Source organism: Myotis lucifugus, unplaced genomic scaffold (assembly GCF_000147115.1).
Source record: "Myotis lucifugus unplaced genomic scaffold, Myoluc2.0 scaffold_53, whole genome shotgun sequence".
Taxonomy (NCBI): Eukaryota; Metazoa; Chordata; class Mammalia; order Chiroptera; family Vespertilionidae; genus Myotis; species Myotis lucifugus.
Genome location: NW_005871101.1, coordinates 1,227,586 through 1,249,793, shown reverse-complemented (window position 1 = coordinate 1,249,793; position 22,208 = coordinate 1,227,586). Strand labels below are relative to the sequence as shown.

The following is a 22,208-nucleotide window of genomic DNA, read 5'->3' as shown; positions in this document are numbered from 1 at the left end:
AATGAAAGCATATGGAACTATCTGGATGTTTTTGCAAATAAAATTTTCCATACAAGAAGAAAACAGAGTGAATTCCTGTATAACCTGAGTATAGGGAAGGCCTGCAACTGTCCAGAGGCAATAAAATATAAGATTGATAACACTGACTCAATTTTAAAAAATACCAAAACACTACATTTTCATGATACAAAACACCACAAGCAAAAACAACAGACAAAATGACAAAGTGGGAGAAAGTGTATGTCACAGATGAAGAGTGGAGAGTCCTAACATGAAAATAACTTAATAACTGAAGGAGAAGGATCAAAACCTTGATAGAAAAATGGGAAAAAGACGTGAATAGACAATTCACACATGTGAAAATATACCTTGGAAAAGATATTCACCCTCCCTTATAATAATAGAAATGAAAATTGAAACTACACTGAGAAACCATTTCTTACCCATATGACTGGCAAGAAAAAGTGGGATAACACATTCTGTTGGTGAGACTGTTGCAGCAGGCTCTCTCATTCATTGGTGGTGAGAATGCAAATGGGCACAAACTGTTTGGAGGGAAATTTGGCAATATCTAACAAAATTACCTATTGACCCAGAAATGTCACTCTAGAAAGTTATCCTAAATTCCAACAAGGTTATTCATTGCATAATTGTAATACAAAACCACTGAAAACAATCGAACTGACCACACATAGGAAGGTGATTGCATTAACTGTGGAAGACCGTGCTAAGGTTAAAAGCATGAAGATGTCGATGAATATGGAGTGACTTTCAGGATATATTGTTAAATGAAAAAGCAAAGTACATAAGAGAATATGAGGTATGTTATTCTTATGAAATAGATTGGGAGAATAAGAAAGTATACATGTATCTCTCCATTTGTGCAAAAAGAAACAAAGCAAAAATAATCTAGGAATTGAAAAAATTGGTTACCCATAAAGGGTGGGTGGCAATAGGATGAAAGAGGTGGTTGGAGAAGAAAAAGAAAGTATAGGGAAGTGACACATCTAAGTTTGCTTTTTTAAATTTATGACTGTTTGAAGTATATTGCACACACTCAAAAAAGTAAAGATACAGAAAAAAACCTTAAAATGGAATACAAACCAAAGCAAACAAACCAACTGTATTTCAAATTAATAACATAATCGAAGTAAATTTTGAACACTAACTTTTGAGTATGCAAATATCCTTAGGCTAAAGACAAAAAACTATAAACAAAACATTAAATTCTAGTGAGTAGATGTATTTCTCATACTAGCATGGGCTAGCAATTCAGAAACTATTCTCTGTGCATTCTGGGGCTGAGGAAATGGGTACATATACTGTAGGTAATGGGAGCCAGGCTTCTCACTATAAAAGAAAGGAATCCTTTGCTAGGGGATTAGAATTGGAGGTATCAGTATGGAGATATGGAGATAGACAGATAGATAGATAATGATAGATAGATAGATAGATAAATAGATAGATAGACCATTGATAGACAGATCATTGATAGATAGATGATAGATGATTGACAGAATACAAAGGGCCTAAAGCAGTGATAACCCAGTAGCAATGATCATATCTAGCACCCAGATTTTAGTTTCTAAATTCTATTTTCCACGGAAAGAACCCAGGCTCCTTGGAGAAATGATTGATTACAGGACTAGATCTAGGAGTGCCAGTAAAAACAAACAAACAAACAAAACAAAACAAAGGCTGAAGGTGACCTGTCAAAAGCCCCTTAAAGGCCAAACATGTGTGATCTGAGCATCAAAAATTATGATCCATTGAATAAAGTAAGAATCCATAAATTCATACCAGTATAAATATAAGAATGAATACATAAATGTCAAAGAAGGGAAAGCTCTCATTTTAGTAGCATTGTAACTAAGAATTTAGAAAAAAGTAATAAATATAGAAGACATAAAGGAATTTGAAATTAGCATTTAGCAACTATCATAGTAATAATAATAATTGAATCATAGTAATAATTGATTCAGAAAAGACTCAATGCATGCTAAAAACATTATTGAATGTCTGATGAAAAGCAGGATATCTACATAGTCTCAAAGTATTTTCCCACAAAATACTTATTAGTTACAAAGGGAAATACAGTGATTTTATGTGGAGAAACCTGGCAGATACCACCTTCACTCAGTGGTCAAAGTTAATACAACTGGCGATGGGGCAAAGCAACATGTGTTCCTCCTGGTATCGCCTGCGGGGAACAACATCACTTCTGCAATATCCCTGCTGAAAAGGCATAACCTGAATCTAATCATGAGGAAACAATAAATATACCCCCATTGGAGGCTACTCTACAAATTAACTAGTCTATATCCTTTAAAACTATCAGGAGACATATGTACTACTATTTGTAATACTTTAAACAACAAAATAAAATTAAAAAACAAAACAAACTATCGAGATCATAAAAGTCTCCCACCTTCCAAAAAGAAAAAGAAAAAAAGATTGAGGGATTATTTCAGGTTAAAGAAAAATAAAAATACATGGCAACCAAATGCAACACATGATTGTTGATTGAATCCTGGGTCAGAATAAAGCATCCCCACCCCCCTTTTGCTGTAAAGGACATCAGTAAGACAGCTGGCAGAATTTCAATAATGTCTACAGTAAGATAATAGTATGACATCAATGTTAATTTCATTGGTTTTGATAATTGACTTATAGCTGCTTTAAAAATGCCCTGCTTTTTTGTTGTTTGTTTGTGTGGTTTGTTTTTTTTTTTCAGAAACTATGTATTTAGGGGTAAATGGGTATCATGGCTGCAACTTATTCCTACATGGTCCAGGAGAAAAATACTCACCTACCTATTAAGAGAGAATGATGAAGCAAAAAGATAATATGTTACCATTTGGGAAATCAGAATAAAATATATATAGCAGTTCTAGAAACTGGAAGCCTAAAATTATTTTAAAATATTTTTTTAAAGATTAGTGATACTGACTAGCTGTTAGCAGCCTGAAGGTTAAAGACCTAATAATTTGTAATTTTCGAAGGCACGGATTGGTGCCGTCCCAAGCGAGGCTGGAGCGTATCAGTAACACATCAATTCCCTGGAGAGCCTCACGCCCACACAGTCCAGCTTACATCCTTGACTATGAAATATTCTTAGGAAGTGATAGAGACTTAACTTGCTTATGAACAATGCCTTCAAGAAGAACGCTAACGGTGAGTACCAGTAACAGGACCTAAAAGATAAGGGTTCCTCATTCAGAAAGTGAACATTTTGGGTGATTTCAAGTGTGGCCTGTCATAGGCAGTGGGGTGCCCATCTAGCAAGAAAAAGCAAGTTGAGAAACTATTTCAGCTGGTATTTCATTCTGTGAAGAAAACTAGATACAAAGTTGGCGGAGTTCACCTGTGCTGTGAGCATATACTGAGGAAACATGTGCCTTTTAAAGAAGATGTGAGAATGCCAGGACCGTATGCAAGCATGACTGCGAAGCAATACATGAAAACGTATCAGGGAGGTTTCCAAGTTAAATAGGTATTTGGGGATCTCGAGGTTTATACAGACCCCTGGGACATATCTGTTATGAACATTGGTACATATACACCTTGAAAGATGAGGAAGTCAATACCATAGTCTCTCGATGTTTGTAAGGAAATTCTATGAAAGGACTTCAATAGTTGTTACAGGCTTTTGTTACTTCAAAACTTGTAGCACTTGGTATCTGTACATTTCTAATCCTGATTGAATGCCTCCAGACCTTGTTGAATTATACTAAATTGAATGCTAAAATGTCACAATTCACAACAAGTATAAAAATGATAAAGAAATGCTTTAAATTAAACACTAAATCCCTGGAGATTGGCGTATTAGATAATTACACACTAATAGCTGCTGGTTTTCTTTTCAGGAATCTTAACATATTCACAGCGGCAGTTTTGTTATTTTTAAAGAACAGAAACAGTAGACAGCTATAGTTCTCTATCCAATTAGAGATCAGCTGGTTCATGTATTTAAAGCCCACTACGCATTTACAAAAACAAAGCCACAATAGAACATTGTACCTCAAAAAGGGGCATTATGTAATTAATCTGTTCTTCCCTGTTTAGAGTATGAACATTCCCCCCACTGAGATATCTGATTTTGACTTGTTCCCAGGGTACTTGGAAATCTTTTCATAAGAGGGCTTAACACTGAAATTACTTTTCTGTTAAAATCCAATTTTTCCCCTGAATAGGCAAAGGCAGGAAAAGGGTCCAGAGCCAAGGGAATGCTTTATAATAAGCTTGGGCCATTTTTATGGTTGAGAAACTAAACAAGCTTGTTCTGATTTTTTATTCCCTTACTAGAGGCCCGGTGCACAAAAATTTGTGCACTGTGGGGGAGGGGAGGCGGGGGGGGGGTGTCCCTCAGCCCCACTTGTGCCCTCTCACAGTCTGGGACCCCTTGGGAGATAACCACCTGCTGGCTTAGCCCTACCAGACTACTGTACTGATTTTTTGGTAATTTCCACACAAAGGTGGAATATTGGCGCTAGATGAAAGGTAGATGAAAGGTAGACCTATTTTCTACAATGTCTCCAAGTTCCATCTTATTCTAACCACTTCTAACCACTTGTTTGCATGTAACTAACATTTTTCTATATCATGTTGGTTTTTTCTCTTTAATGCCCAGGAGCCCAGGTATAGGGGACAGTTAGGTTCAGGGCCTCAGGTCTGGTAGGATTAGGCCCGCTCCCCGGGTGGCAGATGGCAGGCCTGATCCCTCGGTGCCTGCCCCGCCTCCCCAGGTCGAGCACACAGCAGGGCCGATCTGGGGGTTGGGGCACCGCCCCGGGTCAGGTCACACACGGGATGCCCGGGTGGGCCGGCAGATCGCTGCTGCCCTGCCCAGCCACCCTGGGTCGGGTCGCACACGGACGCCTGCCGCCCCGGGTCGCAGATAGCAGGCCCAGATGGCGGAAGAGCAGGCGGGATGGCACTGTCCCGCCCTGCCTGCAGTATGCAAATTATCTGCCATCTTTGTTGGTGGTTAATTTGCATATCACACTGATTAGCCCATGGGAGGTGTAGCGAAGGTATGGTCAATTACCATGTCTGTCTATTATTAGATAGGATAACCTCACTTTTGCAATTTACTAGCCATGGTCAGCACTGAATGGTTCTCCTGGTTTTATCAGTGTATCTTTTAGACTTACTCATTCACTATCATCTTCATTTTGAGCCACTAGAAAATTGAGTTTAGGGATAATGCTCTGGTAAATCTTCTCTGACCTGGATTCAATTAGATACAACTTTGGAAAGTATTTATTATTGGTGATGTGCATGTCTATGTCAAAGACTGTTTCTAAAGTTTTTTAGACTGAGCAGATCATTAGTGAAAAATTATTGAACACTGAACACACACACTAAAAGTTTACTTCATTATTTTAAAGCTTCCAAATCATTTAAAATATCATGGGTCATAAAATGCAGTTTTTAAAGTATACAAATCAGTGTTTTTAAAAGTATATTGAGATGCTATACAACTATCACCACCATCTAATCTTAACACATTTTTATTACCCCCAAAAGAAACCATACTTATTAGGAGTCACTCTCCATTCCATTCTCTCCCTAGACCTTGGAAATGACTAATTTACTTTTCTGTCGTTAAAATTTTTCATAAACAATGGAATTATAAAATATGTGGCCTTTGGCCTTTTGTGTCTGCTTTATTTTCACTTAGCATAATACTTTCAAGGTTCATGCATGTTGTAGCATGTATCAGTATATTCCTTTTTATATCTAAACTAGAGGCCCGGTGCACAAAAATTTGTGCACTCAGGGGGGGAGGGGGGTCCCCCAGCCCGTCCTGTGCCCTTTCGCAGTCTGGGACCCCTCGGGAGATAACAACCTGCTGGCTTAGGCCTGCTCCCAGGTGGCAGAGGGCACGCCCAATCCCTAGGTGCAGCGCCTGGTCAGGCTCAGAGCAGGGCTGATTGGGGAGTTGGGGCGCCGCCCTGTCATGCACAGAGCAGGGCGGATCGGGAGGTTGCGATGCCACCCTCAGTCACGCTAAGGGTAGGGCCAATTGGGGGGTTGGGGCACCGCCCCCTGTCACACTTAAGGCAGGGTCGATGGGGAGGTTGCGGCGCCACCCCCTGTCACGCACAGAGCAGGGCCAATAGGGGAGTTGGGGCACCGCCCCCTGTCACTCACAGAGCAGGGCCCATCAGGGGGGTTGGGGCTCCGTACCCTGTCACACACAGACCAGGGCCCATCAGGGGGTTGAGGAGCTCCCCCCTGTCATGCAGAGAGCAGGGCTGATCAGGGGGTTGAGGAGCCGCCCCCTGTCACACACAGAGCAAGTCGGATCAGGGGGTTGGGGCGCTGCACCCTGTCACACTCAGGGCAGGGCCAATGGGGAGGTTATGGCTCTACCCTGTCACACACAGAGCAAGGCCTGTGGAGGGGGCTTGGGGTGCCACCCTCTATCACCCACAGAGCAGGGCCGATCAGGGGGTTGGGGCGCCGCCACTGTCACACTCAGGGCAGGGCCGATGGAGAGGTTATGGCTCTACCCTGTCACACACAGAGCAAGGCCCGTGGGGGCGGGGGGTTGGGGCGCCGCACCCTGTCACACACAGAGCAGGGCCGATCAGGGGGTTGGTGCGCCGCACCCTGTCAAACACAGAGCCGCAGGGCGATCAGGGGATTGGGGAGCTCCCCCTATCAGGCACAGAGCAGGGCTGATCAGGGGGTTGGGGCGCCTTCCCCTGTCACAAACAGAGCAGGGCAGATCGCGAGGTTGTGGCCCTGCCCCTGTCACACACAGAGCCACAGGGCGATCAGGGGGTTGGGGAGCTCCCCCCTATCAGGCACAGAGCAGGGCCAGGGGGTTGGGGAGCTCCCCCCTATCAGGCACAGAGCAGGGCTGATCAGGGGGTTTGGGCGCTGCCCCCTTTCACGCTGATCCCGGTGCTGGGAGGCCTCGCTACTCCGCTGATCCCGGTGCCGGGAGGCATATTACCCTTTTACTATATAGAATAGAGGCCTGGTGCACGGGTGGGGGCTGGCTGGTTTTCCCTGAAGAATGTCCTGGATCAGGGTGGGGGTCCCCACTGGGGTGCCTGGCCAGTCTGGCTGAGGGGCTGAGGGCCGTTTTCAGGCTGGCGGGTGACTGAAGCTCCCAACCGCTCCTTTTTTTCTTTTTTCTATTCTGGGCCAGCTTTAGCTCTGAGGCCTCACCTTTAGCTCTGAGGCCTTTACCTTCTGTATTTGATACAATGTTGCGGTCCGGCTGGCTGAAGCCCGGCTGACTGAAAGCAAGTTTCTAGGGTTTTGTTTAGCTTCTATATTTGCAACATAGTTGCTTAGAGTTGCAGCTGAGAGGCCGGCAAGTCAGGCGGGGAACGTTGGAGTTCACCATCACTGGAGCAAGCAAGCCTCCCTGTTCGCTTCAGTGCATGGCTGCCGGCCGCCATCTTGCCTGACAGTTAATTTGCATAAGGATATGCTGATTAGCCAATGGAAAGGGTAGCGGTCGTACGCTAATTACCATGTTTCTCTTTTATTAGTGTAGATAATATTCCATTGTATGGATAAACACATTTTCTTTCTACATTCATCAACTAATGGATATTGTGTTGCTTCCACTTTTGGGCTATTTTAAATAATGATGCTATAAACATTCAAATACAAGTTTTGTGTGGACATATGTTTTCCACTCTCTAGGGTATGTACTATGGGGCAGAATTGCTGGATTATATCGTAACTCTCTTTTTAATTTTTGAAGAATTATCAAACTACTTCCCAAAGAGCTTGAACAGTTTTGAATTCCCAACAGTAATGTACCATATGAGGATTCTAATATCTCCATATTCTTTCAATGACTTTTTTATTTTTTAAATTATAGCCATTCTGGTGGGTATGAAGTTATATCTTGTGGTTTTTATTTGAATTTCCCTAATGAATAATGATGTTGAGCATCTTTTCATGTGATTATTGACCATTCGTATATCTTCTTTGGAGAAATGTCTACTTAGATCCTTAGCCCATTTTAAATTTGAATTATTCTTTTTATTGTTGACTTCTAAATGTTCTTTATATATTCAGGATACCAATTCCTTACTAGATATATGATTTACAAACATTTTCTTCCTTAATGGACTCAGCAATGGTTGCTTGGATTGTACACCAAAAACAAAAACCATAAAAATAGATAAATTTCATCAAAAATAAACATTTTTTGTTATAAAGGACATTATAAAAAAATGACAGAATGGTTTCTGATCAGAAATTGGTTATTAATCTTACTGATTATTTGCTTCACCTTTGCTGCTTTCAAGATTCTCTTTTTATCTTTGTCTTTCACTATTTTGATTATGATTGTTTTGGTGTAGATCTCTTTAAAGTCATCTTACTTAGATTTTGTTGAGCTTCTTGGATGTGTAGATTCATGTTTTAGGGGAAGTTTTAGTTGTTATTTCTTTAAATATTCTAACTGCACTTTTTTCTCTTTCTTCTCCTTCTGGGACTCCCATTATGCTCGTGTGCTTTGTGATGTTTTACAGGCCCTAAGGCTCTATACATTTTTTTCCATTATTTTTCTTTTCTGTCCCATCAGACTGAATACTCTCAATGAACCTATCATCAAGTTTGTTGATTCTTCTGCTTGCTCTGATCTACTACTGAGCCCCTCTAATGTGCATTTTATTTTGGTTATTATACTTTTCAACTTCAAAATTTATACAGGGATGGGAAAAAGTAGGTTTATAGTTGTGAGCACATGAAATGCAGAGTTTAGTCTTGTATTATTACTTTTGCTCCACCCTGTATGTCATTATTTCTTTTTCTATAAAAAGACTTTTATGGAAACATTTTAATTTAAAAATTCTCCTTTTCCATAGTCTCTAATTGAGAAGATTTTGCTTTTATACTTCCTTTAGTTTTTTACATATCATTTCCTTTAGTTCTTTAAACATAGTTAAACTAGTTGTTTTAATGACTTTCAAACTGTCAGACAGGTCAAATTATGACAATTCTCAGAATTGTCAGAATTCAGGAGCTTCAAAACCATTCGGCTCCTTCCAGTGGTAGCTAGGCTGCTAGGTTTCATAGTGATAAGTTGGCTTTCATGGCCAGTGTGGAAATGAGGAGAGGGGCATGGGTACATGGAAAATAAAAATGCCACAAATCTTGCTGCATTTATTAAGATTCTGCTATCTTTCTGGAATAAACACTCTTCAGATTGTCACATGCCTTTGGTTAATTTCCGGAGATCTGAAAAAGATGACTTTAACTATTTTTTGTAGTGTTTTTGTTATTTTTATGCAGGAGTGAGTTTTTGGAAATCCTTACTATGCCATTCCTAGTGATGTCCTAATTCTTTAAGAGAAAAATATACATACATGAAAGGACTAATATTTTCTCCCCACATTCTGATACATTATCTAGTACATACAATCTTCAAAAATTTGAGTTTATTAGCATATCTGAAAGTCATGCCACTTGGCATCACATTATTGTGATGGCCCCTCCTGTCTTTTTCGGACCTCCCTGTGGCAGCTCCATTCTCCTGGTCAGTTGGATTGAAGCTCTTAGATTATCTGATACTTCCCTTACTCTCTGCTCCTATATCCCCTCAAGTCTTCCTTCACAGTCTTATTCATACATAACCTTCTATCCATTGCCAATGTGTCATTATCTCTCACCTGCCATGTCTCTCTCTACTTTGCTTACCAAGAGTAAGTGAATCTTCATAAAAACACCACTTAGGTGAGTTCACTCCAGGAATCAGAGGCTTCCATCAACCTCATTTTATCTCCTTCTGGATAAAATCTAGTCTTTTTAATGTGAACCTTCAACTTTTCACAATCTAGACCCAATCTGAACTGAAGGTCAGACCATTTGAGTTCGGACTCCAGTTTATTTCTTGTTGAAACTTTTGAAACTGTCTATTGTATAGGGCATATAACAATATTGAGCACCTATTATGTGCTGAAGTTAGAGTCAGTTCACAGAGATATAGACGAGTAAACCCTTGGTTACAATATATTGTAGTTAAGAACTACTTAGAAGGATTATTTAAGAAGGTATCTGAGAAAGTGCCTTTGAAAATATGAAGGATTAAAATAAGTGAAAGGTATTACTGTGTTTTTTTCTTATTTACCTCCAGTATAATGTTCTCAAAAATTTAGACCCTGGAATTTCTACATTTATAGGAGGCCACATGAATACCTGTTAACCTTGTAGCATTTATATCCTCATCTTTAATGCAGGGATGACATCTGTCCTGCTTACTACCTAGGACTGGGGTGAAGGATCATAGGAGAAGATATATGCAAGATCTTGTGAAGTGCTTTACAAATCCCACTTATTATCAAAACAGTTATTACAAATAAATATGAATAATAAAATACATTACAAAATATTCTCACCTTTATTACTTATGCATCTCAAGTCATTGGTTTGGACAATTTAATGAGAATAAATTGATATCTGTTAAGTATTGCATGGGATACCTTTTGTAAATAGAGTTTTACAATCACACTATGAAAATATTAATGATTATTGGTACATTGCCAAAACAGCCATGGAGGAAAAGAAAAGCAGTTACTTACGCTCTACTTTTAACTGTCCAAGGATAGAATTTTCTCCTCTGCACATGGTCCTAAAAATATGTAAAGAAAGGAAATCATTATGGAGGTTGCAAAGGAACGAATCCCAATTTGCAGGATTTAGTCCTAATCCAGGTAAAAACAGAACAAGTGCTTTTGAGAAAAGATGCTACATAGATTTTTAAAAAAATCTAAAACATGAAAACAATAACTACCACTTTTGTAATGCTACTGATGGAACAAGGTAGTTGTTTTGAGGTGGGTAAAAGGAAAAATTTAAAAATTTATTTCAGAAAGATGTTATTTTTAAAAGATGGATTATGAATGAATTTTCCTTTTTAGAAAATTTGTTGACAGTGAAGATAAATTTAGAATGCCTCAATAGATAAGAATACTTACACAATCACATTGCTTTCAGAGGTAAAAAGGGCAAAATTTTAGCAGAATAATTTTATAATTAAAAAAACTATTATACTTGTGCTCTCTGTAAAGTTGGCAAACCCCTTAAAAGTGAAAAATATAGTCTCAAATAACTGACTATTAATGATTTTGCTTCTTAAGACTCTGATAACAGTCTATGAATTGTAAAGACTGACAAAACAAAAAATCCTATGCTCCATCTGCTTGCTTTATGAAAGTAATTAAAAATACAGTTATGCCTGGGAAATGCTGATATTATTAAAGATTATGCCAGCAAATAGAGATGTTTTGCATAATAAAAGGTTATAGTTTTAGTTGCTGAACAAAAGCCAAGCATGTTATTTTATTCAGCTGGTTCAAACTCAAGAAAATAATCACAAAAAATAATTACAATTGACAATATTCCAAAAATAACATTAGAATGGCAAATAGGGTGGTTAATAGCTGATTAAACATTATGTCAGGGCCTTAAATACTTGAAAAGCTTTGTTTGTCATGTTATAAATCAGATAATAGTAGAAATGGGCAAATCTTCAATCTGAGTGTATAGACCAAACCGCAGTTAAAGTTCTCTCATACTGTGACCAGGCAAAATTCCTCAAGAAGAGACAAACCAAAAAAAATCTTTACTTGAAACCCCAGCAGACAGACGGAAGCTTGAAAAGTCTGAATAAAATAAGAAGATTAAATATATATATATATATTTCCACCACAATGGGCACTCAAACTGTGCACAAAAGACCCTCAGATCCTACAGGGGGTTCCACTAGGAAGGGGGAACCAGTAGCAAGGCATCTAAGCCCCTACCCCTAATTTGACGAAGGCTCCAAACCCTTTTTTGCTCCATATACTGGGGGTTCTGTGAGGTCTCCTTTGTCCTCTAAAAAAGGTTTGATTATAAAAGTGGCCGACTACAGGCGCTTTGGAAAACAAGGGATATTAAAAAAAAAATACCCAGATTCTGTTCTTTGCTTTGTGTTATTAAAAGTGGGATCTTGATTAGGATTCTTTTGTATCTCAGGTTAGAGAGCTTATAGCTGGGAACTGGAGCCATGCCCAGGCTGTCCACCTGCCTCTTCAGTCCTATTCTCTTTCCCAGCTACGTGACCCAGAGAGAAACCTCCTCTCCCCACCTGTCCACCAGCTAGTCCCCCTCAACCCTCTTCATGATGCTCCACTGGCCAAGGCTGAAGCCTCAAGTGCATTTAAAAAAAAAAAAAAATATATATATATATATTGGTTTCAGAGAGAAAGGGAGAGGGAGAGTGAGATAGAAACATCAATGATGAGAGAGAATCATGGATTGGCTGCCTCCTGCACGCCTCCCACTGGTGATTGAGTCTGCAACCCAGGCATGCGCCCTCGACCGGAATCGAACCCAGGACCCTTCAGTCCGCAGGCCAACACTCCATCCACTGAGCCAAACCAGCCAGGGCTCAAGTGTCTTTTTGAGCAGTGCCTATTCACTGCTTTTTAGAATAGAACTTAACCACTTTCCCTATAATTTTAGCTAAGAAGTGGTAGAGAAAAAGAATTAAAATTTCAGGAGCTAGGAAAGAACCTTCATGCGTCTAGTAGAGACTATTATTACAACCTTGTTGAAGGATTTACTACCTAGAAAATCATAAACAAACTTGCACAAATCATAGCATTTTAAGCATTTTTTCTATATAACTGCAAAGAATATAGAAAATTCAATAACTAATTTGGTAGCTTTAACAATAATTTAAAAATCAATAGGTATATATATTTTTATACATACATTTTATATAATATATAAAGTCCTTGTCTCTATATGTATATTTATTATACATAAATATATATACATATAAAATATTTGTGAATATAAAGGAGACTAATATTTTAGTTCTTTAGTATATATAAATATGGATATTATAAATGGAGACAATAACTCCATATATTTTATATTTTACATTATATTTATATGTAATAATTATTACACATTATTTTATATTTACAATATGTATACTATATATTTTATATATATTATAAATATTATATGTACATATATACTAGGCAACAAATATAAACGAGACTAATATTTTAGTTTTTTTATACTTGCCATGTGTCGTAGGCCTACCCTTTATGATTTTAGGTTCTACTTGAATTTTACCAACTAGTAAACAGGCCAAGATTCAGAGTAAAAAAAGAAAAGTGTTCATTTGTTCAACACCCCACTGAGTAGATGTGGACAAACATTTCCATTCCTTTCACCAGCTTATGGGCATGGCTGATTGAAAGCTGAAAACAGACCACACTAGGATTCTGGCACCTGAAGTTGAAGTGCATTATCGCCTGGAGAGCATTTCCTCCGCCCGTTTTAATGTCTCCTTCAAACCCTGGCAGAAGCGGTATCACCACATACACCCGGTATCTCCGGCCTTCCCTGCAAAAATCAGAGGCAGACAGATTCAACAACAACAACAAGATACATACAGTAACAGTTTAAAATGCCAGCCAAGCCTCTCACATGGTTTTAGAGACTGAGCCGATGGCTTCCTACAGTGCATTCTATCCCATCTCAGGGCTTCAGGGCTGCTTTTGGATTGGAGGCCAGAAGCTATTTTCCAGGCTAACAGTTCATAACAAACTGAAAAATAAGTGACCTTGGCAGTAAAGTGGGAATTGTACCCACAGCATAATCCTCCGAGTTCAAAATTCACTGCAAGAAAGCCTTGCTTGGATCCCATGGAAGGGGCGGGGGTGGGGGGGGGGCGGGGAGAGAGGCGGAGAGAGGCTATAACAAAATTTTCAAAAAGACTTTCATAATAATTTTGTGTGTAACATGTTATATCTATAGTTATATCCTAGCTCAGAGACTGGCAAATAGGCATTCAGTTAATAGCTGTTGAGTAAATGATTTCCCATAGCTTAGATCTCTAGAGCAAAAAGACATACTGGATCTACTAGACTAATTTCCAACGATGCAGAAGTCATCATTGTTTAGAAACTAACTCAGCTCTGAAAGCTCTGGTTTAGAGGCTAAATGTTTCCCTGGGTCCTTCAAGAATTCTGGGTGATTGATGACTTTAAATCCCCTGCATATATAACACAGTATTTTTTTTGGCCCATTCTCCCAACTGATTAACGACAGCCTTTAAAAGAAATGCTGTTGGGTAGTCTTAGCTACTCAGTGATGTCACAAATAGAAGAATGTGCAGCTCCTTACTTTGATCTACAGTCAGAAAGTCAGCAAATTGGAGAAGTATGTTCAAACAGGAATCCCCCATTTGGAGGCAAAGTTGTTAAAAGTCTTTGTCTCCATTTGGAAGAGACACGTGAAGAGAAAGCCCGGGAATGACTGTGGAACCCATTGTGGTTGAAGTTTCAGCCGCGTATCTCAGTGTCTATAGTCACACAAAGGTGCTGCTACTGCCTAACTTTCAAATCAGATCCTACTTCAACTTTTCATAATAATTTCTAACATTCATTTCTCCTAAACAACTGCATTTTCTTTCATGTGAATATTATCACTTCTCTTGAGGGGTCAGATTTCATTACTGATGTCTCTAAATGTCAATGTATGTGGCAGGACATGTGGTAAGTGAAGTTCAGATAGAAGTGATAGCCAATAGGAGTCTGAAGGCTTAACTGGTGCTGAGAAACCAGGAATTTGGAATGGTTGTTGTAATGGCATGGACTAATCACTAGATGGCAAACATTGTTTGAGGTGGAAAATAAACCATTAACAAAATGTTAAACTGTTCAAGTTCTCTCTCTGATAAGGGTAAGAGGCTCGCATCCCTAAATGGTGAATAGGGTAGTGGAAAAGAACAGAAAGAATACATAAGCTATTTCCCCAGAGACAGTATTGAAAAGTCCAAACCAATTAAATTCAGAATCAGCTTCGGTCTGATCTGCCCAGACCCACCGTCCCTTTGCTCAGGGGTGCACCTCCCTACTAAGGAGGGCTGGCTCATCTGCTCCCTCAGTTTGGAATTCCCTTCTCCAGCTCTCAGAATGCCACTTCTTCCAGGGCAGCTGAAAGGCTCCTTCCTTGGTCAAGCCATCCTGAATCTTCCAATCAAAATGGGTTTGCTCCCACCTCTGTGCTCCCATGGCACAAAGCCAGAACGTCTACTCACCCCTCTGGCCTTACAAAATAGTGACACAAATGTCTGCTGCCTAGGCCATGTGATAAGCTCTTTTGAAATACAGGACGTATGTCCCCATATCTTTCTACTAGAGGCTCAGTGCACGAATTTGTGCACCAGTGGGGTCCCTCGGCCTGGCCTGCGGGATCAGGCTGAAACTGGCTCTCCGACATCCACTGAGGGGTCCCAGATTGCGAGAGGGCACAGGCCAGGCCGAGGGACCCCACCGATGCATGATCAGGGCCAGGAGGGATGTGGCAGGTTGGCCAGCTGGGGAGGGACTTCGGGAGGGCTCCAGGGCGTGTCCAGCCCATCTCACTCAGTCCCGATCGGCTGGACTCCAGCAGCAAGCTAACCTTCCAGTCAGAGCATCTACCCCCTGGTGGGCAGTGCACATTATAGCGAGCAGTTGAGCGGCCTTAGCATGTCATTAGCATATTATGCTTTGATTGGTTGACCGGACAACCAGATGACCAGACACTTAGCATATTAGGCTTTTATTATATAGGATTTCTGGCAGTGTCCAGTGGAAGATCCTGGCACACGGTATGCACTTGGCACTATTTTCTTTGGAAAGATGAGGTCAGGCTGTAAGAATGTTTCTGGGGAATAAAGGTTAAGCTGAACAGGTCATTTTTCTTTAAATTACATTACATTTTACTTTAATTTTGTATATATATATATAAATTTGCCATCTTAACCATTTTTAAGTGTACCATTCAGTGGTATGAATTACATTCATATGTTGTGCAACCATCACGATACTGTGAACCCTAAGAAGGAAGACACCTACTAAGAAGGGCTCCTGGTGGCTAGCTTGGCTCAAACTGAAACAATACAAACCCTAGCAGCCACTTCTGCACGGAGGCCTTTCACGGAAACTGCACTTCAGGGAGAAGCCTGCGCTAGACTGCCTGCCTGCACTGTTTTCTGCCCTCTGAGCCAGCCCTTATAAAGAATTTACTGAAATGCTATATCAAACAATAGGACTGAGGCTTTCCCTATCCAGTCAGAGACGCACAGCTCTGACCAACCAGAGCAGCTCTATTCTGGCCAATCAGGACAGTGGCTTTGGACCAATCAAACTGTCCTCATGCAAACAAGGATTTAGAGTCCTTATTTGCATGAGGACTGGCCAATCAGGTACCAGAGGCAGGACTTCTGTCCATATAAGCCGAGAGCTCCTCTCTGACTTCAAGACCTCACTTTCCCTTTCCAAAGACTGAAGACTGCATTTCCCGGCTGAGCTGAAACACTGAAGATGCCCTGGCAGAGGAAAGCAGAGGAGACTGGTGTAACACAGAGCAGACAAAGCACAGTGCAGTGCAAAGCAGATGTGCAAAGAGCAGAGCAGAGCTGTGCGGCTGGAGAAGGCCTGGCCCTAAAGCCGCCTGGCCCCAAGGCCACCTCATAGCCGTGCGTCACAACTGAGCTGTTCTATAACCTTGGTGTTTTCACAGCTGTGCTGTGTCACAGTTGAGCTGTTTTGCACTGAATAGAGTTTCCTTCTCCACTGCACCCCAAATTGGAGATTCCTGTTAGTGTTGAATTAGTACCAATGACCATTGTTGAAAAATATCTATTTCCAAAACTTTCATGACCCCAAAAAGAAAATCTATGATAATTAAGCAATAACTCCACTACTTCCCCTCTCTGCAACTCCTGGTAACCTTTCTCTCTCTATGGATTTGACTATTCTAGGTATTTCATCTAAGTGGAATCATACAACATTTGTCCTTTTGTGTCTGACTTATTTCACTTAGCATAATGTCCTCAAGTTTCATCGATGTTGTAGCATGTGTTAAAATTTCCTTCCCTCTTATGGCTGAATAATATTCCATTGTATGTATAAACCACATTTTGTTTATCCAGTCATCTGTTTATAGGCACTTGGGTTGTTTCCACCTTTTGGATATTGTGAATAAGGCTGCAATGAATGTTTGCGTACAGTATCTGAGTCCCTGTTTTTAGTCATTTTGAGTATACATCCAGGAATGGCATTGCTGGGTCATACAGTTATCCTAAAGTGTCCTTTGATAGAAGATTGGATAAAGAAGATGTGGTACATATATACAATGGAATACTACTCAGCCATAAGGAAAGATGAAATACTGCCATTTGCGATAACGTGGATGTGTCTTGAGATTTTCATGCCAAGGGAAATGTCAGACAGAAAATGTCAAGAATCATATTTCATTTATATGTGGGATATAAAACTGAAAACAACAAATGAACAAACAAGATAAACAAACAAATAAAAACTCATAGACACAGACAACAGTATGTCGTTACCAGAGGAAGGGGAGGTTAATAAAAGGTAAAGGGAATCAAATATATGGTGATGGACGAAGATTTGACTCTGGGTGGTGGGAACACAATACAGTATACAGATAATGTATCATAGAATTGTACAACAATGCCATACCAATAAATATGATTTAAAAATATAACTTATAATTTGAAAATATAATTTAACCCCCTCCCGCAAATTCTCCTTTGTTCCTGGGTCCATTTCCTCTCCCTTAAAGCAATGCCTATTATCTTCCATGTTTCTCAGAAATAGTCTATGAATTTATAAGTATATACATGTACTCTTTTCTTATACACAAATATGAAAATACTATACACACTTTACTGAGTGTTATTTGTATCATTTATCAGTGTATCCTGGAAATTCTGTACATAGAGAGTTGCCCATATTTTAACAGCAGTGACATAGTATGTCACCATATATCCAAACCATAATATTAAACTAGTTCTCTATTGGTGGACATTTAAATTGTTTCTAATTTTTGTTGTTGTTATTTCAAAATAACTACATATTTTGCTATGTACGCTGACCCACAAAATTATTTTTTCACATTTGTGGGGAAAGTTTCAGAAGTGGTATTGCTGGTCCTGAACATCAAGAGTTTGTGACTCTATTTGTAAGAGATGGTTCCCTTTTATCCTCATGTTTTATAAAAACAAACATGACATCAAAATGGAGACCTCATATGTAAGCTATTGAGAAGTGTCCTATAAAAATATTTTTTATCTAAATATCTTTAGATAAAAAATTCTTACAAATTTACTTTGTAAGAATCAGAATACTCAACTTGTCTTGTTCTTGGGACTTTATTAGCTCCTTTCCTTTCTTTCTTTTTTGTTTTTTTACAATGGAGTAGTTCTTGAATTTCCCAAATGATAAAATTTTTAAACTGTGTTAAGCAAATTAGCAGAAATGACTTAGATGTTTACTACTGTAGGGAAAAAAGAACTCTAGGATTTCAAACTGTAAAATCGTGGTTAGGTTTAAGCCAATGAAGAGAAAGTTCTATTCAAGAATCTGTCCAATCTCCTTCCTTGATCCCATCCACAGAAAACATCAGTTCCCGGCTGCTGAGGATTCTCATTTCTCCTGAAACACTGCACCCTGGGACGTCGGGGTGGTGCAGATGATAGCAATCAGCGGAGGGCAAGGACCGGAGCTCCTAATGTGCAGAATTATTTATGATCCTAAAAGCCAGATAAGAGCTCGTGGGCACCCAGCCATCATGCAAGCAATCGCTCTATTCACTTTAGTTCAGAACAATTTTATAAAATTGCATTCTCAGGCTTTTTGTTAAAATAAGTTTTTCTTTCAAAACTCACGAACTTGTATGGCAGTGCTATGTCAAATAGCTAAAAATTGGAGATAAATGTCCAATAATAGAGGGATGGTTAACAAAATTATGCTGTAGCCACGCATTTTTGCAGTCACTAAAAATGATCACTTGATGACCTAAAAGCAAAATACTTCTGGTACTGTGTTAAAATGGCCCCAGTGCAAAGTTACAATTACATAACAGTTACAGATGTGACAGGCTGATTTTTATGAAATGTTAAATAATTTTTTCCCTTAAATGTGTTAACTTCCTTCACTCAGTGACTGAAGATAGAAGCAGGCATGGCTCTTTCAAAACAAACCAGGGCACAAAGATGTCAGCTTTCTTAGATTTGGGAACTAGATATTCTTTGAGCTGAGACAGGAGTATAAAGAAATAAAAATAAGAATCAGTTCAGGAATTCAGGAACTCTGTCCTCCTTCAAGCAGAATTCCAGGAAGAACAGGAGGTTAGGGTTAGGGTTAGGGTTACATGAGGATATGGGAGCCCTGAGGATTTGAGCCTTGCTTCCAGAGGAACTGAGAGAAACATCCACCAGCCCGTGTGATGTGACAGCAATAGAGGAGAAGTGCCCGAAAGGCAGGGATGGCAGGAGAAGGCCGAGGCTCCCATGCCACAGTAAGCTGAAGCCAGAACAAGCCCGAGACAGATCAATGCCCAGAGCTGGAAGCCCCTCTGCAAAGATCCAGGTCCCCTCAGCATCTATACCAAGGATGAGGTGTGCAGCACCCTGGCTGACTGAATACAGAGCCGAAATGACAAAAATCACTGAATCTGTCCACACTTACAAGGAAGTGACTAACCTACATTTCCTTCTATTGTGTGGAAATGGACTTGAGACACAAACTCAGGTGAGTTACAGGAAAAGGAAATAAGTTACAATTCAACAGAAAAGATATATATATATATATATATATATATATATCTTAAAAGATTCATGCAATAGGCCTTCCCTCCCCCTGGCTGCCAGCACCGGTTTTCCTCTGGCACCCGGGACCCAGACCTTCGCTCTGGCTGGAGCCGCCTTCAGTCTTCACTGCTCCAGCTTGAGCCGCCTTCAAGCCTGCACTGCTCTGGCCAGAGCCGCCTTCAGTCTTCACTCTGCCACTTAGTGCCTATGTATGCAAATTAACCGCCATCTTTGTTGGTGGTTAATTTGCATATCTTGCTGATTAGCCAATGGGAGGCGTAGCAAAGGTACGGTCAATTACCATGTTTGTCAATTATTAGATAGGATATATATTAGTATGAACAAAAAAGGAAATGGGAAAATAAAATTTTATAGGGTGATGAGAATGTGGGATGTTTCAAAGCAGTGGCTTTCCTCTACTTTGATTGCTGTAATGCCATCTGTACAAGGGGAGGACTAATTCAAAGCAGTGGCTTTCCTCTACTTATTTCCATCCTCATTCTTCTCTCTGTGAACCCCTCCTCCTGCACCCCTGGGTCTGTCCTCAGCATGGAGGGCAGCCAGGAGGAGCGGGGTCTGCGGGTCTGTAAGATGGTCCCAAAGGAGGTCACTGTGCTTCTCCAGTGACGAGACGCTTTATTTGTTGAGAATTTGAGATTTGCAGATCATGTTTCTTTGCCGCAAACTTCAAGAGCTGGTTATAAATCCTATCATTGCTGTAGATTCTGCAGCAGTGAATGCTTCCAGAAATAAGAAGAATTGTGGTTGGGCCTTCATGTCTTGTGTGGAGAGAGCATTCTACTGCAGTGGTATCAGTTATGTGAGAATTGGATCTGTCGTTTCTCAGTGGTTTGGGACGTAGCCCATTTTATGTTGTTTGGCAAATCTTTTAAAATGCAGTAGATCTTCCTGGGTTTCAGTTTTCTCATCTGTAAATGAGGGAGTTGGCTAAAATCTTTTCTAGTTAGCTAGAAATGCTGGCCCTATTCAGCACTGTCTTTGAATATTTTATGTGTGACCTTATACTTTATGAGGTACTATATCTTGTAGTGCACACACATAATTTTTTTCATTGGTTGCCTTTTGAAAAGCTTTTAAATGTAGGCGTGTTCAGGATTAGCTTAACATGTAGGTTTCACTCTGGATGTGATAGTCTTTGGCAGGCATGTCCCTCAGTGGCCCCCAAATAAGATTCTACAAAACCCTTTATTCAGCTGCTCTCACCATGGCCCAGATGGTTTCATTCTCTCTCTTTTTTTTAGTCTCTCTCTTCCTTCCTCTCTGTGTAAGGGCACATGCTCAGACTCTAAATGATTATTAGGCTCTTCTCTTCCTACTGCTAATCTTTACACCTATCTGCTGAGATGACCATTTATATATTTTAGAAATCAAGCAAAGGCAATTAAATGATCTAAACCAGAAGTTCTGCCACGAGATGTTGTCATCTCTGCCCCAATGTAACCTCTTCTCCAGAAATTTTATAGAGCTTAGAAATTATCCCACAAGAAAAAAAAATGTGAAACCAGCAAATGGCATACTTAATTTGAATGTGCTTTTTAAAATTCTTTTTATTATAACTGTAGTTTAAATTTCTCTTAGACAGTGGTTTTGAAACATACCCAATGGTCCTATTTGGTATACAAATCATAGGATATGGTAATTAGAATATGTAGATTTTCCTTTAAGCCTAACAAATTTTTATCTGTCAAGCAACTACTTTAAAAAATAAAATATCCATCTGATTGTATTATTTTAGAATACAGTATCTTTCATAGACTTCCGGAAGGCTTAACATGATCACTTCTCCACTTCCCCGAAATAAGGGGAGCTATGTAGGTTAGTGGTGAAGAGCACATGGTGAAGTCCTAAGGATGTGGCCGCATTCTCAGTTCCCCTCATCAACAGCTGTATGATTTTGCAAGTTACCTAATCTCATTTGGCCTCAGCTGCCTCATCTGTAGAATGGAAATAATTATGCATCCACTTCATAAGGTCAATGTGAGAACTGAATGAAGTAGTATGTATACAGCACCTTGGATGTGGAACAACTCAAAATAGCATTATTATTCATTTAACAACCAGTGATTTCAATTAGCAAGCTTATACCCCTTCCAACAAGAATAAAGTAAATAGTGTCTAAAATTAAAGCAAAACTGAACTCATATCATGTTCCAGAATACCTTTCACTTCATTTTATATTTTGGGGGAGGGTGTTATGAAATCAATAATGGGGGATCCAAAACTGATTCCCAGAAGAAGCCAGTGATAGATTTCTAGCAGGACACCTCTAGCCAGTGTTTCAATAATGTGCCTCTACTTGTCTCAGGATGAAGGAACGCCAGCAGTAGGAAATCAGGTAAGTTTTACTAATCCAGCTGTAGCCATCTCATAATTTAAAATAAGGCACATTGAACATCTATTTAATGAAAACATTTCTGTTTCTAACATAAATATTAATCTGAAGCAGTTCATTTGAGTATTGTGCTTCTTTTCCCTTGCTCAAATTGACAGTGAGCTAGCATTTTCCAGATGATGAATTTCCTAGAAATCACAAAATAAA

The 22,208-nt window shown here is 39.7% G+C and overlaps 1 protein-coding gene across 1 annotated transcript in view; it reads right to left on the bottom strand.

The window, feature by feature from the left end:
- The window catches only part of PLD1 (phospholipase D1), a 131,001-nt gene that overhangs the window by 11,579 nt on the left and 97,214 nt on the right, over positions 1-22,208 (bottom strand). The window contains exons 22-23 of the mRNA XM_023753885.1: positions 13,270-13,383; positions 10,560-10,609 (exon numbers count right to left, since the gene is read on the bottom strand). Of these exons, the coding sequence (XP_023609653.1) occupies positions 10,560-10,609; positions 13,270-13,383 (164 nt within the window). The remainder of the gene's footprint in view (positions 1-10,559; positions 10,610-13,269; positions 13,384-22,208) is intronic.